At 56.2% G+C, this 16,004-nt stretch overlaps 1 protein-coding gene across 1 annotated transcript in view; it reads left to right on the top strand.

Moving 5' to 3' along the window:
- The window catches only part of LOC137140818 (adhesion G protein-coupled receptor E5-like), a 44,092-nt gene that overhangs the window by 17,289 nt on the left and 10,799 nt on the right, over nt 1-16,004 (top strand). Inside the window, exons 10-17 of the mRNA XM_067529464.1 lie at nt 1,040-1,174; nt 5,432-5,587; nt 8,333-8,428; nt 8,511-8,643; nt 9,368-9,548; nt 10,397-10,471; nt 12,572-12,761; nt 15,085-15,213. Coding sequence (XP_067385565.1) covers nt 1,040-1,174; nt 5,432-5,587; nt 8,333-8,428; nt 8,511-8,643; nt 9,368-9,548; nt 10,397-10,471; nt 12,572-12,761; nt 15,085-15,213 — 1,095 coding nt within the window. The remainder of the gene's footprint in view (nt 1-1,039; nt 1,175-5,431; nt 5,588-8,332; nt 8,429-8,510; nt 8,644-9,367; nt 9,549-10,396; nt 10,472-12,571; nt 12,762-15,084; nt 15,214-16,004) is intronic.

The raw sequence follows: 16,004 nt of genomic DNA, 5'->3' as shown, positions 1-16,004 counted from the left end.
TACCGTAATACATTTTTTTTCAAATTTCGGGCCCCAAAATTAAGGTGCGTCTTATACATGGGAGCGTCTTATACATGAGGAAATATGGTAACCGAAGAGGCGGCAGGTTGGTGGGGCCCTATATACGGCACCATGAAGGCACGACTCCAGGAGGTGCCCGCACCAAACCGGCGGCTTCTGCTGGGGGGGAAAAAACCTTCCGGCGACTGTGCATGTGGCGCTCGCACCCCTGCTTGCAATGGACGCGAGCAACGCAGCCGAAGAGCAACAGGTACAGAAAGGTCAGTAACCATTTTTCCCACGGGCTAAATCGCTCACTGCGCAAAACAGCTTTTCCTTGGGTCGGTCTCGAACTTCCCCCTCTTCTAACGAGGGATGTAAAAATAAGTGTAATTAAAAATCCTCCCCCCCCTCAGTTTAAATGGTAATCATCCCTACTTCTAACTTCCCGGACTGTCCCTCGGTCTCGTCCTCTGAGGTGAGAACAGAAGCTCCCAGTTTCCCTTCTCTATATCCCAGTCAGTAATTTGTAGAGTCTGAACACGTCCCGTCTTACGTGCATCCAAAGGTCCCAATCCCAGTCTTTTCACTCTCTGCGTAGGAGAGTTTTCCAGGCCGCTGATCACTCTCTTGGCCTGTCTCTGAACCCCCCCCCCCCCCCAATTCTGCACTGTCCTGTGTGCAAGGGGGTGTCCTGTGCAGCTGATGGGATCCAGAGAAGATCACACCATTGACTGATATCAAGGCATTGTATTATTCTCTATCCCCTTCCTCCAAAGCAGCTTCCCATTTCTTCCTTTCCAGAGGAAGGCGGCTCGTGCAGGCAACACCATCTGCTCTGATGTTGTGGCACCAAGTCCCAGGACCTGGGCAGGGCTGTTTTCCCTTCTCAGCTGGAGCGGCTCATTTCGGACAATAACCGGTAACTCCCAGAGCATGATCTCTTTCAGAGGCCTAGATTATTTCCCATCAGCCTCACCCTAGTCCTCAAGGCACAGCTTCTGGATCAGCCTGACCAGCTCTTCCTCTCTCGTTGCAGACATTGATGAGTGCCAGCGAAACACCACAATCTGTGAGCCCCACGGGAGCTGCATCAACACACAAGGGGATTATGTGTGTAAATGCAATTCCGGATTTGGGAAGAGTCAATCAAATCAGTTAAAGATCTGCAAAGGTACAACCGGAGCTGGAAACGGTTGTGACAAAAGCATGAAGTTTCCGGTTTGCTGAAGTGGTATTGCCAACATGCGGCATTGCCTTAAAGCCCCGCCTTCTGGAGTCACGTGATTACAGGAGACTGTCCGCTTTTGGCTAAAATAAAAATTAGGGTCCTGCCCTCCAGGTGGAGGAAAAACTGCAAAATGTGACACAGGAATGAGCGAAATCTCCCAAACCAGAGTCAAATAAAAAGAATCCAAAATGGATTTAAAAAAAAAAAAAAAAAAATCATCTCATGATTTTTAAAGCAATGTCATGGTTTTGGGGGTGGTTTTTATTTATTGCTTCATGTTGGCGATGCTGTTAAAGCAATGCTGGGTCAGTGAAGCTACCCAGGGTCTCTGAAACTAACTAGCACGCATGGATGATGAAATTAACCCGGTTGCTGTCAGCTCTCGCTCTTTCACACCCGTGCAAAGTGTTTGTTGCGGATGTTCTGTCTTATGAATCTGAGCCCAGGGACTTTCTCCTGGCATTCTGCTGCCTGCTTAATTCCACCATCGCACGAGCGTGGGCAGTTGTGGATGTTGTTAGAAGCTGCAGGCATCCCACTAACCTGCAACCAGAGCTCCCATCAGGGGCCCGGCCCAAGATGTTCTTTTGTAGCAGAGCTTTGAGGCGGGAGAAGGTGGGGTCTTTGCAAAGCAAACTGGGCTGCGATGGCGCAGGGGACTCTGCATCGGACAACCTTTAACAGAGGCTGGGGTCAAAGGCCCCAATAGTTTCTGGAGCCCCTAAACATAACCCAAAGCAGCTGCTAAAGGCGCTGACATAATGAAGGCACCAACAGGCATCAAACTCAGGATCTCTATTGTTGAACACACACACCTCGGCTGCTGGAGCTAAGGGAGCAACTCCATCAGCTGCCTGTTGTAGCAGGCTGTTATCTATTTATGGGAACCAGCCACTAGACCCTCTCTCCTCATTCCATGGCTCAGTGACCTTCGCCAGAGGTTGGCACGTGTAAGGCCCCTCACAGGCATGGCGTAGGCAAGATGTTTAAGAATGGATCCAAAGTCGAGTTTCCTGCCAAAGGAACAAGGAATTTTTTCCAGCCCTGGTTCCCTTCCTGGCCACAAGCCATGGAGACACAGATCTCCTCACCAGGGAGGTGGAGCAGAGAGTAAAATCCACAGGGCGTGGCAAGGGGAGAGATGTTCTTGACCAGGTTCATGAACCGTGGGGCAGCAGCTCCGGCTGGGGTTCAGGCTGGGTGGGTCTCTTCTGGCTTTGGCTTCCACGGGCCTGGTTGGCAGCTCATGTCAATCTGGCGTGGCTCTGCCGTGCTCACCCATGGCCTCTAGAGGATGCGGCTGCTAGTTTGGGGGACACTCCCGCTCCCCAAGCTCCCCTGGGCAGCGCTGTGCGGGGCACGTGCTGTGAGTGGCATTGCCAGCCCAGCCCCAGGCTTCCCTCAGACACCCTGGCTTCCAGCAGCATGGTGCGGGACACGGGTGTTGTCAGCTGTTGGCTGCGTGTGTGTCCTCTCTGTGCTGACCCGGCTCTGGCCAGTAGCCGGCCTGGCAGACCTCGATCGAACTGCCCAGACAGACACAGAGTCGGTTCAGTGGGGCAGGCGTTCGGCCAGGTGTGTTGCCGACTAAACGTGTGTGGCGAGGTGGGCCTGTTCTGCCCCATGGGTCTGCGCTCCTTATGGCTATGCCGGTGGTGTGGCTGGGTGGGAGCAGAGGGGGGGGGGGCCCGACCCAGCGACTCTGCGAGGAGTAGCCTCAAACAACTTAGTCCAAGGGCTACTACCTTCCCTGGGTCGCTCGTCTGTAGCCCTGCCTGGCTTGCGGCTCTCCTTCAGGCTCTTTGGGGCCGGCGTCCTCTGGCCTTGGTTGCACAGGCTCCTTCTTACCTCCCGTGGCTGGGTGCTCTTGCCACACCCACACTAGCTCCTCCACTGGCTCCACTCCTCGTAGCAGCTCTGCTCAACTCCCTCTCAGCTGCCCCCATCTGCCTGACTGGGAGGCTTTTAACTGCTGGGGCAAGCTCCTTGATTGGCCCCAGCTGGCCTGATTGGCCTAATTGGCCTAATTGCCCTGGAGTGGCCGCAGCTGGATCACCCAGGGAACAAGGATTTGCTAAGCCTGTGGCTGATCTATATGTCTTCCAGCACCCTCCTATAGCCCTCAGGGCTGGCCCCGTCAAACACGGTACTAACCCCATAGACGCTGCAGGGACATTAATACCTGTGTGCCCGTGACAATGGACCAGCTCAGCGAGTGGCGGGACTTTCCACTGCCCCCTACGGCAGACAAAGGGTTAAGGCGAGATTCCCCGACATCTATAGACTGAGACAAACAGTCTGGGGTAAACAACTCACGAAGCACCTTCCATGTGTCACGAGGTGTTTGTTACCTGCCCTGGTACCTTTCTCCCGACGCTTCACACAAAACATCCCTATTCACCGCCTGGCTTTGCACTTTCCTCCTGATGTTCCAGACCAAGCATCACTGCTCATCCCTTCTGTCAAACCATCCTATCGTGCCTGGCTGGGGCTCTTCCTTGCGCTGCCCTGCGGGAATGTGTCAACATAGTCAGTGTGTTTCAGCAATGCCAGCACCACCGGTGCCGAGTTCGCGTACTGGACAGGGAACTTGCAGGCAAGCCTCTGCCTCTTGACAGGGCCTGACATTTGCTCAGGGCGTAACTTTTGCTGACTTTAGTTCAGGGCCCAGGCCTTGTACCAGGCCACGTGCTCTCTCTACTCCAGCTCCATGTCGCTCTCCCAGGGCAGTGCAGACAGGAGTTTGCCCAGGTCACAGACACAGGGGTCTCTCTGTGCTGGCAATCCAGTGGATTCGGAGACCCCTTTGGGCTGGTGAAGCTGGCCCATGCTCCACCGTAGGTCCCCTGGCAGGGGATACCCAGGTGCTGGTGTCTTCTCCACCAGGGACGCTGGAGTCTGCCAGCTGCTAAATCTCTCTCTGCTGGTCCCTGTTAGTGCTCGCTGAGCCCCCCGATTCAGCAAAGAACATGCTTAGATGCATCCCTGCACAGCTACACACTTCATTTGGCTTCAGTGGGTCTCCGGTGACGACGATCCCAAGCATTCAAAGAAATTACGAGATTGGTTTAGAAAATCACGAGCTTTAAACAGACCAGAGAGGAAAGGGGCAGGGCATGGATTTAATTGACTCAGAGAGGTGGCAAATTCAAAGCAGATACAGGGAATACTCTTCCACCCAGTGCAGCATTAGCCCGTGGAATCACTGCTACCAACTGGCAGCCAGGCTGTGAGTGTCTCTAGTTTTAAAGAGGGACTGGCCGCCTCTATGGGGAACGACAATACCTGGGGCTGTGATAGTTAATGGACGATAATTCTGGGAGGAAGGAAAACATCCCACGTCAGGGCTTAAGCCGACCTCTGATTATTCGAGACCTTCCTGGGGCCAGATTATCCCACGGCTGCGGTGGGACACTTACACCTTCCTCTGTAGCACCTGTCGCAGTCGGGGGATACCGGGGTAGATGGGCCTTGGGACTGACCCAGGCTGGCAATGCCGGTGTGTTCCCCTGTGATTGGAACATGATAGGGATTTCTGCCACATTTCCACCCCTTGGGACACCAAGCTTCAAACATGGACTCCTAAATCTCCCCAAATCTTGATCCATTCAAGTCATTGGCTCCATTGTGGGACAGGGATTGACCCATAGATGCCACAGTGAGTGTTTGGCCATCTCTTATGTTCATAGCACACACACACACAGTGGGAAACGAAGCTTATAATCCTCTCGCTGGCCGGCTGCAGCACAACACAAGGTGATTTCTTAACTCCAGAACCCTAACAGCCAAGAACCCAAAACAGAGAGAGACAAAGCAGGCTGCTCCCTGCGGCAGATGGGCATAACTCCCCCACACCCGTTTGCTCTAGGGTAGCTCTTTTGCAGACAGACTGCCGAAAAACCAGATCACACGTTTCTGCACAGAGGCCCCAGCCTGCAAGTAGGAGCAGGAAGGCCCCTTGCAGATGTAAAGTGAGAACTTGTGATACTAACACAATTTTCAATACACCAAATTCTCAAGTGGCCATTACGCTGCCAGAGCAGCCTAGTGTGGCCTAAGTGTTGCTGAGAATCAGGCCTTTGATTGTTAACCTCACAGTGGCCCAGTCGCCTGGGTCCTGTCACCCAGCTCAGTGCAGGGAGTGATACGGGGAACGTCTCCCTGCCAGGACTGGACAGAGCCTCCCCTCCTGTGTTGCAGATATTGACGAGTGTCTGGGGCCAAGCTGGGCAGACTGTGGACCCCACACACACTGCACCAACACGCCTGGGAGTTACAATTGCAGCTGCATCGATGGCTACGAGTCCAGCTCTGGGAATGCCACGTTCAGGAGCACGAGTGAGAACACCTGCCATGGTAAGCTTCCCCCTTACCCCAACCCTTGAGACACCCAGCCCCCACCTCATGTGCTCAACCCAGACCTGGCGCTGCACCATCTTTGGCAAAGGCTCTAGGCCGTCACTGAGGCTGTGATGAGACGTGACCCTCGTCTGTTCCCGCAGAGCTGGGAGCCAGGCTCACCCCTCTCCCCAGCGTTTGAATGGGGAATAAACCTCCGGGGTTAGAAAGAGACCCATGGACCAAACTCTTTCTGCTGCAGAGAAGCATCTTGGAGATGGGAGGGGACCCTCGCTGGCCCCAGCACACAGCGTCCGGGCTGCTAGTGTCCTCCTGGGAAGGGGCCTCATGTGCGGGTCATGGGAATAGCTCAGTGCGCTCTGCCCCCCATGGGCCCTGGGGGCAGGGAATAGCCACCGTGCAGGGCTTTCTGGCCACGCTCCCAATCCAACCCTCCCTCAGTGCTTATAGCAGAGTCTATACCAGCTCCACACTGACCCCTGTACATGAGGGTGTTTCCTTAGGGGGCACTTACACCCCCTCTATGCAACCAGGGCAGCCTGAATGGAGAATGGGTCCGGTGTCTTCCAAAGCCCTTGTCTGCGATGTCCAGCCAATAGCTGTGGTCTGGGGTTGTGTAACAAGTCCCAGCCAGCCCCTCCCATAGAAACACCCATTCACGGGAGGACACAGCACGGTGTCCCTAGAACTTGAAGAACTCGGGTGTGCATCCGTTCAAACACTTCCCCCGCGGAGATCCCAGCCAGCCGTTCCTGCACCCAGCCCCAGACCGTGGGGGTGAAGCGCAGCCAGTCTTCTGGGGCGGATCTAAGCCCAAGATGAAATCAACGCAGCCGTTCTCCCAGCCAACGTCACAGGGTTTGTCTGGGGACAGCTGGTATTGGGAGCTGCGTGGAGAGAATCCTTAGGGTTTGCCCACGGGGGGAATTGATCTCGATCGCCCTTGCAGACCAGGTCCCTTTGGAAGCGCACTAATTATTCCCGAACGGAGTGTGCAGATGGGCAGCTATTCCACAGTAACGGTTACCATCAATTTCCCCATGTGCTGAAGCCCTTAGAGACACCCAGTCTCAGATCTCCCTGCAACTCGGTGCCAGTTAGGAATCTGAGGGAGGAGAGAGCTCTGGCCGCCCTACCGAGAACCCAGCACCTGGCGCCCCTTCTTCAGAGGCCTTCCCTCTCCGATGCAGGGAGTGTATCAGAGCTGTGGGAAAAAGCGCTTTGGAGCAGCTACCATGGCTTTGGCTGGGTGCGTACAGCACCTGGCACCACGGGGCCCCTGGCTGCAGCGCTAGAAACATCCCAGTCGAACCAGGACGGGCTCGATAAAGATGGTGGATGCTCCATGCCCAGCCACCATGGACTGTCGGAAGTCTTCAGGGGTGAACCAAACTGCACGTAGTTTCCGGAATAAAGCAGGGTTCTGGAAACGCGGCGCCGCCTTGCTGCTGTCAGAATAACCCGAGAGCGCGAGTGGTCGGGGGGCAGAGGAGGCATCGTGTAGCAGGTGCAGCTGGTAGGTCCTTCCCGGGTTCAATCTGCCCAGGAGCTGTTCAGCCTCTGGAGAGCCAAAACCGCGGAGTCGGCGAGGCTGACGTGCAGCGCTGGCACTTGCACAAAATATAGGAGCTGCTAGACTGGATCAGACCGAGGCCCATCTAGGCCGGTATCCCGGCTCCGACGGCCAACACCCGGTGCTGCAGAACACGGTGGAAGAGCCCTGCAGTGGCAGCTGGTGATAATCTGCCCCCGGCTCCTGGTCTCTAACACTCAGATGGGCTCAGGCCCCGAAGCAGGAGTTTTTATCTCCCTTCCCAAACGCTGGTGACCATTCGCTGTGATCACTCTGCTGTTCTCAGCCTCTGTATGAACAGCCACTTGCTCCTCGAAACTTGCCAAATTCTTGGTCTCATTGATTCTTCTTCTTTGAGTGTGGGCTCATGTCCGCTCCGTTTAGGTGTGTCCACGCCGCGTGCACAGTCCTTGGATCGTTTTCCCCAGCGGCGCCCGTTGGGTCGGTGCGGGCGCCCCATGGGTTCGCGCCTTCATGGCACCGTATATTGGGCGCCACCAACCGCCACCTCTTCAGTTCCTTCTTCCCGCCTGTGACGGTCGTCGGCGCTTTCTGTCCTCTCTTGCTTCGGCAAGTGTTTCCCCAGGTCTTCGACTGTGGTTCCTCTAAATCCTTACATTAGAAAGTAGTAGTTAGTAATTAGCTAATCAGCTGAGTTTTCTTTTCCCCCCACTATGTCTTTCTCACCCGGGAACCTGGATAGTCCCAAGGAATCAAACCGTGTGGGACCTGCTATAAACCTATGCCAAAGGGCGACCCCCACGAATCGTGTCTGGGGGAATCCCACCAGACTGATCGCTGTAGGATTTGCAGGGGATTCCGCCTTAGGACCAAGAAGCGGAGAAACATTAGACTGAGCGCTGGTCTACGCTGGAGAGTTTTGTCAGCTTTTGCCGACCAAACAGTGGAGGTGCACACACCAAAATGCTCCTCCGACGGATGTAATTCTCTTGAGATGGTGAGATAGTAAAACCACCTCAATGTAAGGCTTAGGTCGGCATAGACAGGGCAACGCCGTGTCAGTGTAGATGCTGCGTTCCTTACATCTGTCGTTATCTGTCATTCGTGTCAATTGCAGGGCTCCAGCCCCCCCACAGGTAAGGGGATAGAAGGAAAGTGTTTTGCACCCCCCAAAAGGCATGGGTTCCTCTTTACCCACCCACCACCAGGGTCTCTGGTGGTAGCGGCAGCGAATGAGAAAGAGAGGCAGGGGCTGCAGGGCCCAACGCCCACGTCTGAGGACTTGAAGAAGCTGGCCGCCTTTGGTAGGAAGGCTTACTGCGCCGGGGGCTCCAGCTTCGCATCGCAAACCAACAAGTGATACTGAGCCTATATAATTTAATTCAGGGGACACTGGGACAAGTTTCAAAGATCTGCTCCCAGCCGACTGTGGATCAGAATGCGGCGTGGTTGTGGATGAGGACAAGGCAGTGGCGAGGACCTCGCCGCAGGCCACCCTGGATGTGGCGGAGTTGGCCACGTGAACCGTGTTCTCTGCGATCGCCCAGAGAAGGAGATCTCGGCTGCAGGCCTCTGGCCTCCCTCCAGAGGTTCAACAAAGAGTTCAGGACCTGCCCTTCGAAAGCTTGGGGTTGATTTCGGAGCAGACAGACTCCAAACTCCACCGCCTGCAGGATCCAAGGGCAGCACTGAAACCCTTAGGGCTGCATACGCCAGCCACTCAAAGGAGGCGTTTTCAATCGCCACCAGCTTGGCGGTTTTACCCCATGCAGCGTAGGCAGGACTACGCCAGCGCAGAATAACAGGCGTAGGACACCTCAACTTCCACCCAGCCCAGCCCAATCTCGGCAGGGCAGCCCTCCAGCTCTAAGCAAGCATTTTGAGGGTGCACCCGAGACTGGCACATCAGACCAGATCTCGGATCCTTCTCCCTGCTTCCTGAGTCGTCTGTCCCATTTCCATCGGGCAGGGGCTGAGACAACCTCGAACAGATGGGTGCTGTGCACGGTAGAATGGGGATATTCTCTCCAGTTCTGTACCTCTCCTCCCCCCATTTCCCTTCCTCTCCCTCTTCAGGGACCCCCTCTCATGAGCAACTTCTCCTGCAGTAGGTGCAGAGGTTCCTAAGAACAGGAGCAGTGGAGGAGGTTCCTCAGGAACTAAGAGGAAAGGGGTTTTACTCCCAATATTTCCTAGTCCCAAAGTGGGTCTCAGACCCAATCTGACCTGCAAAACTTCAACAGAGCCATGGAGAAGCTGAAGTCCTGCGTTGTATCCTTGGCCACCATCAACCCTTCACTGGATCCGGGGGACCGGCACACCGCCTATAGTCATCAGTTTACTGTCCTCCCCTTCGGCCTGTCCACGGCCCCTCGAGGGCTTCCCAAGGGTCTGGCGGTCATTGCTGCCTTTCTGAGGAAACAGGTGCACGTGTTCCCCTATCGAGGTGACTGGCCTGTCCAGGTCGCCCCAGGGAGCAGGTAGAAGCACATGTCGACCCCGATCCGGTCGATCTTCAACAGACTGGGTCTGCAGCTGGACGTACCCAAGACGAAATTGTCCCCTCCCCAAAGAACAGAGTTTATAGGAGCAGTCCGAGACTCGGTCCAGGCCAGGCTGGAGTCTCCCTTCAAGACCGTTTGTTCCATCACAGAGGACTTCAGGTGCTTTGACTGGCATCAGCTTGCCGGCCGAACAGAGACAAACCAGACACGGTGGCTTCCCTTCCTCTGCGAGTCGTCGAGTCCCTTCTGCGGTGGCTCAACTGGTGCGCGTGGGACTGTCCTTCTCCGGACCCAGCTGTCGCTGTGTCTCACCACGGACACGTCAGCGTTGGGGCAGGAGGCGCATCTAGGGACCCTCGGGAAACAAGGCCCCTGGTTTCCAGCCGAGCCATCGCTCCACATCAACAGCAGGGAGCTGAAAGTGGTTCTCCTAGCGCGCCAAACCTTCCCGCCCCATCCACAAGGTAGATGTGTGCCAGTCATGCCAGCCATGGTCTATATAAAAAGACAAGGCGGAGCCCGAGCCTCTCCCCTGTCGAGAAGCCCTCAAGCGGTGGGATTTGTGCATGGCTCTCTCCAAACACCTGGAGGGGTCTTACCTCCTGGGATCCCAGAACGAGCTGGCGGACCATCTCAGTGGATCCTTCTGCTCCCACGTCCGGACGTCGTCAACAGCATCTTCCAGCAGTTCCCCAAGGAGATCTGTTTGCCATGAGACTCAGCAGGAAGTGTCAGCAGCTATGTTCATTCCTGTTCCTCCGTCCCTAGAGGCACTACCTGCTTTACACCTTCCTGCCTTTACCACTCGTTCACAAGGTCCTGCTCGAGATCAGAGGGGAGAAGGTGTCCGTTGTCCTGATAGCCCCAGCCTGGCCCCGACAGCGTTGTGTCAGGAGTCGCTCCGATCACCCTGCCTTCGGCGCAGGACCCCGGCCGCCTCCAACATCCCAACCACGAGTCTCTCCACCTTACGGCGTGGAAGCTTCACGGATAAATCCCACGGAGCTCGCACACTCAGCAGCAGGAAGCCGTCCATCAGAGCTGCATATTGGGCCAAGTGGAAGAGGTTTTCCGTTTGAGCAACGCAGACAGGTAACTCCCGGACTGTCTGCTGCACTGGAAGCAGCTGGATCTGGCGGTGTCATCCGTAGAGAAGCAGCTGGTGGTGAGCGCCGCACTCCAGCCGGATCAGTTTTTGCTAATCCGCTGGGGACCCCGTTTTCTCAAGGGCCTGGACAAGCTTTGTCCCAAGTTTGCTGTCCAGAACTGGCCTGGGACCTTAACCTCATGCTCTCCATGCTGATGGGGGGCCCCCCCTTTGAGCCCTTAGCAACACGTTTCTCTACCCCTCGTGGGAGGTGGTGTTCCTGGGCACGACAACCTCAGCTAGGAGGGTGTCTGACATCCAATCCTCCATGTCGGGTGCTCCATAAGGACACGGTCCAGCTGTGAGTGCATCCGGCTTCCTCCCGAAGGCGGCATCCCAGTTTCATACAAGCCAGGACATCTTCCTCCTGGTATTCCTCCCTAAGCCGCATGCCAATAGCAGGGAATGACCCCTCTACTCCCTAGATGCCAGGCAGGCACTGGCTTTCTACAGAGAACGGGCAAGACCATTTCGTCAATCGAACCAGCGGAAAGCAGGTGCTGTCCCAGAGGATTTCGTGGTGGATCACGGCATGCGTTAGGACTTGCTGTGACCTAGCAAAGGGACTGACAGCCTCCTCGGCCACGTGCCTGGCACATGTCTGTACCCAGGAGATCTTCTGGGCCGCAACATGGTCATCTAGTCACACGTTCACCGCGCAACGTGCCATCCCCAACACGCCAGGGACGGGGCAGCGTTCAGCAGAGAGGCACATCCCGTGAGCTCCGACCCCCTCCTCCCAGGGTCATCCTGGGACTCACCTACTTGGATTTGACACGAGCAAGCACTCGAAGAATTAAAACTGGTTCCCTGCCTTTTCGTAACCGTTGTCCTCCCAGCTGTGTTGCTCACGTCCACCCCAAGACCCGCCCACCCGCCCCTCTCTCAGAGCCAGCTGGCAGGAAGTAACCGAAGAGGCGGCAGGTTGGTGGGGCCCTATATACGGCACCATGAAGGCACGACTCCAGGAGGTGCCCGCACCAAACCGGCGGCTTCTGCTGGGGGGAAAAAACCTTCCGGCAACTGTGCGTGCGGCGCTCGCACCCCTGCTTGCAATGGACGTGAGCAACGCAGCCGAAGAGCAACAGGTACAGAAAGGTCAGTAACCATTTTTCCCACGGGCTAAATCGCTCACTGCGCAAAACAGCTTTTCCTTGGGTCAGTCTCGAACTTCCCCCTCTTTTAACGAGGGATGTAAAAATAAGTGTAATTAAAAATCCCCCTCCCCCAGTTTAAATGGTAATCATCCCTACTTCTAACTTCACGGACTGTCCCTCGGTCTCGTGCTCTGAGATGAGAACAGAAGCTCCCAGTTTCCCTTCTCTATATTCCAGTCAGTAATTTGTAGAGTCTGAACACGTCCCGTCTTACGTGCATCCAAAGGTCCCAATCCCAGTCTTTTCACTCTCTGCGTAGGAGAGTTTTCCAAGCTGCTGATCACTCTCTTGGTCTGTCTCTGAACCCCACCCCCTCATCCTGCACTGTCCTGTGTGCAAGGGGGTGTCCTGTGCAGCTCAAGAGATCCAGAGAAGATCACACCATTGACTGATATCAAGGCATTGTATTATTCTCTATCCCCTTCCCCCAAAGCGGCTTCCCATTTCTTCCTGTCCAGAGGAAGGCGGCTCGTGCAGGCAACACCATCTGCTCTGATGTTGTGGCACCAAGTCCCAGGACCTGGGCAGGGCTGCTTTTCCCTTCTCAGCTGGAGCGGCTCATTTTGGACAATAACCGGTAACTCCCAGAGCATGATCTATTTCAAAGGTCTAGATTATTTCCCATCAGCCTCTCCCTAGTCCTCAAGGCACAGCTTCTGGATCAGCCTGACCAGCTCTTCCTCTCTCGTTGCAGACATTGATGAGTGCCAGCGAAACACCACAATCTGTGAGCCCCACGGGAGCTGCATCAACACACGAGGGGATTATGTGTGTAAATGCAATTCCGGATTTGGGAAGAGTCAATCGAATCAGTTAAAGATCTGCAAAGGTACAACAGGAGCTGGAAACGGTTGTGTCAAAAGCATGAAGTTTCCGGTTTGCTGAAGCGGTATTGCCAACATGCGGCATTGCCTTAAAGCTCCGCCTTCTGGAGTCACGTGATTACAGGAGACTGTCCGCTTTTGGCTAAAATAAAAATTAGGGTCCTGCCCTCAAGGTGGAGAAAAAACTGCAAAACACGACACAGGAATGAGCGAAATCACCCAAACCAGAGTCAAAAAAAAAGAATCCAAAATGGATTTTTTTAAGAAAAATCATCTCATGATTTTTAAACCAATGTCAAGGGTTTTTTTTGTTTTTTGTTTTATTGTTTCATGTTGGCGATGCTGTTAAGGCAATGCTTGGTCAGTGAAGCTACCCAGGGTCTCTTAAACTAACTAGCACGCATGGATGATGAAATTAACCCGGTTGCTGTCAGATCTCACTCTTTCACACCCGGGCAAAGTGTTAGTTGCGGATGTTCTGTCATATGAATCTGAGCCCGGGGACTTTCTCCTGGCATTCTGCTGCCTGCTTAATTCCACCATCGCATGAGCGTGGGCAGTTGTGGATGTTATTAGAAGCTGCAGGCATCCCGCTGACCTGCAACCAGAGCTTCCACCGGGGGCCTGGCCCAAGATGTTCTTTTGTAGCAGAGCTTTCAGGCGGGAGAAGGTGGGGTCTTTGCAAAGCAAACTGGGCTGAGATGGCGCAGGGGACTCTGCATCAGACGACCTTTAACAGAGGCAGGGTTCAAAGACCCCACTAGTTTCTGGAGCCCCTAAACATAACCCAAAGCAGCTGCTAAAGGTGCTGTCATAATGAAGGCATCAAACCCAGGACCTCTATTGTTGAACACACAGACCTCGGCTGCTGGAGCTAAGGGAGCAACTCCATTAGCTGGTTGTTGTAGCAGGCTGTTATCTATTTATGGGAACCAGCCACTCGTCCCTCTCTCCTCATTCCATGGCTCAGTGACCTTCGCCAGAGGTTGGCACGTGTAAGGCCCCTCACAGGCATGGCGTAGGCAAGATGTTTAACAACAGAGCCAAAGTCAAGTTTCCTGCCAAAGGAACAAGGAATTTTTTCCAACCCTGGTTCCCTTCCCAGCTGCGAGCCATGGAGACACAGATCTCCTAGCCAGGGAGGTGGAGCAGAGAGTAAAATCCACAGGACGTGGCAGGGGGAGAGATGTTCTTGGCCAGGTTCATGAACCGTGGGGCAGCGGCTCCGGTTGGGGTTCAGGCTGGATGGGTCTCTTCTGGATTTGGCTTCCATGGGCTGGGTCGGCAGCTCATGTCAATCTGGCATGGCTCCGTCCGCAGGCTCCGTGGATTCACCCTGTAGGGCCCTGCCCCTGGGGATCGCGGCAGGGTCCGGGAATGGACGTGGTTGGGCCAGCGCTCACTGCACAACGTTAGGAATAGGGGGAATCCCCTGGATGCTGCTGGCTTCCACATAACCCCATTTGCCAGCCGTGCGGGTCCTGGCCGCCTGTCGAGGGTCTGGGGGCTCCTGCCATAGAGCCCGTGAGCGCCACCAGAGGGCAAACCAACTATTTAAAGGGACAGAACCCCATTCCCCTACACTCCGTGAGTGCCCAACCCCCCCCCCCCTTCTCCCAGAGCTCCATGAGGGGAGGAGGAGGCGTCTGGTTGTATCTCAAACGGGGACCCCTCGGGGTCTGTAATGATTTTCACTCCCTGAGTGTGGCGCCCCCTTGTGGCGACGAGCTGCAGTTCAGCGCCCCCTTTCGTCTCTGCCGCCCTCGCAGCTCCTGGAGTCTCGGCGCGGCTGCCCCGTCTCTCGGCCGGCCGGCCAGGTCCCGCTGTGGTCCCCCTCCTGGACTGCTTCTACCCCGCTTCTTTCAGCTTCTCCTTCAGCAGCCTTCCCAGTCAGCCGCCCCTCCTAGGCCCGTAGCTAACCCTTCCTCCGGGGTTCCTAGCCCCCCCTTGCCTCAGGGAGGGAGGTTGCAGGCTTCCTCCCTGGCTGTACAGAAGCCCCACCTGCCCCCCCCAGGTGAGCTGCCTTCTAGTTAGTGCCCTGCCCACAGCCCAAGCTGCTTCCCCTTTGCAGTTTAATTGGCTGATCTGCCCCTCCCCCCCTCGGCTTAACTCCGCTCTGTCAGGGCCGTGCCGGGAGCAGAGCCCATGGAGGGACCCCCCAATCTGTGAGCTCGGGGGGGAGGTGTTACGCTGCAGCAGAGCAGCCCACAGACCGCGCCCCCTGCCATCGGGGGGGGGGGCGGGGCTCCATGCGCACGCCCAGTTCACCCCCAGCTGTGCTCTGTGCTGTGTGTGACACCCCGCTCATCCCCCCCTTTCCCTTCTCAGACATCGACGAGTGCGAGTCGAACTCGAACAACTGCAGCTCCAGTGCCGAATGCATCAACACGGAGGGCAGCTACAGGTGTGAATGCCGGCCCGGGTACTCCCGCCTCAACAACACGTCCCCGTGTGAAGGTGGGTCCTGCCCTGGGGGCTGAGTCCCACAGCCTGGCGGAGGGGAACCGGGGGGGGGGGGGAGGCCTGATCAGGATCTGGGGCTTCAAAGGCAGAGACCTTGTCCAAGGGGCAGCGAGCTGGGAACTGTCTAGGATGTTGTGCCAGCCCCTCTACCCCCATGGGCGGGGGTCTGGGTCTCAGCCCTAGCCTGGGGGGTGGGGCTCAGCCTCCAGGTCCTCACCTCCCCCCAGGCCAGTCTGTCCGTCCGCTGGGGTGTCCCAGGGACACAGCCACCAACTTGCCCACGTGTGGCTCCGGGAGAGGAGCAGGGGCCGGGCGGGGCTGCCAGGGGCCAGGCGTCTCTTCCCCTCCCCCACACAGCAGTGCCCCCTCCCCCTTCCCCACTGCGTGGCTGGATTCTCACCCGTCCCGAGCTCTGGGATGGCAGCGGGCAGGGGGCGCGATCTGTGCCTTTTGGCCACTAGAGGCCGCTGTGGGCCAGCCTGGCGCTCCCTGCCACATGCACAGGCTTCCCTTTGGGGTTATATGCAAATTAACTATTTGAATAATTTGCATGAAGTGACACATGAGTGGGGGAGGGGGAAGATAAGACTGGGATGATTCCACACCCCCTTGTCCCCCCCTCCCCCCGAGACCAGCTTGTGGATGGAGGGTGGGGAGAAGGGGCTGCACATATGGGGGGCTGAGGGGGGTCCCCGCTCCCCTGCTGGGAGAGGATCTATCACACCCCTATCACTGACGTGGGCTGGCTGTGTCTCTGCTGCCCCCTGCTGGAGGTTATGAGCCCT

This window comes from Emydura macquarii, unplaced genomic scaffold (genome assembly GCF_026122565.2).
Source record: "Emydura macquarii macquarii isolate MOO-44397 ecotype Brisbane River unplaced genomic scaffold, CSIRO-AGI_Emac_v2 contig_2989, whole genome shotgun sequence".
Lineage (NCBI taxonomy): Eukaryota > Metazoa > Chordata > Testudines > Chelidae > Emydura > Emydura macquarii.
Note: the sequence above shows the minus strand (reverse complement) of the source record. Positions and strands in the feature narration are given on the sequence as shown.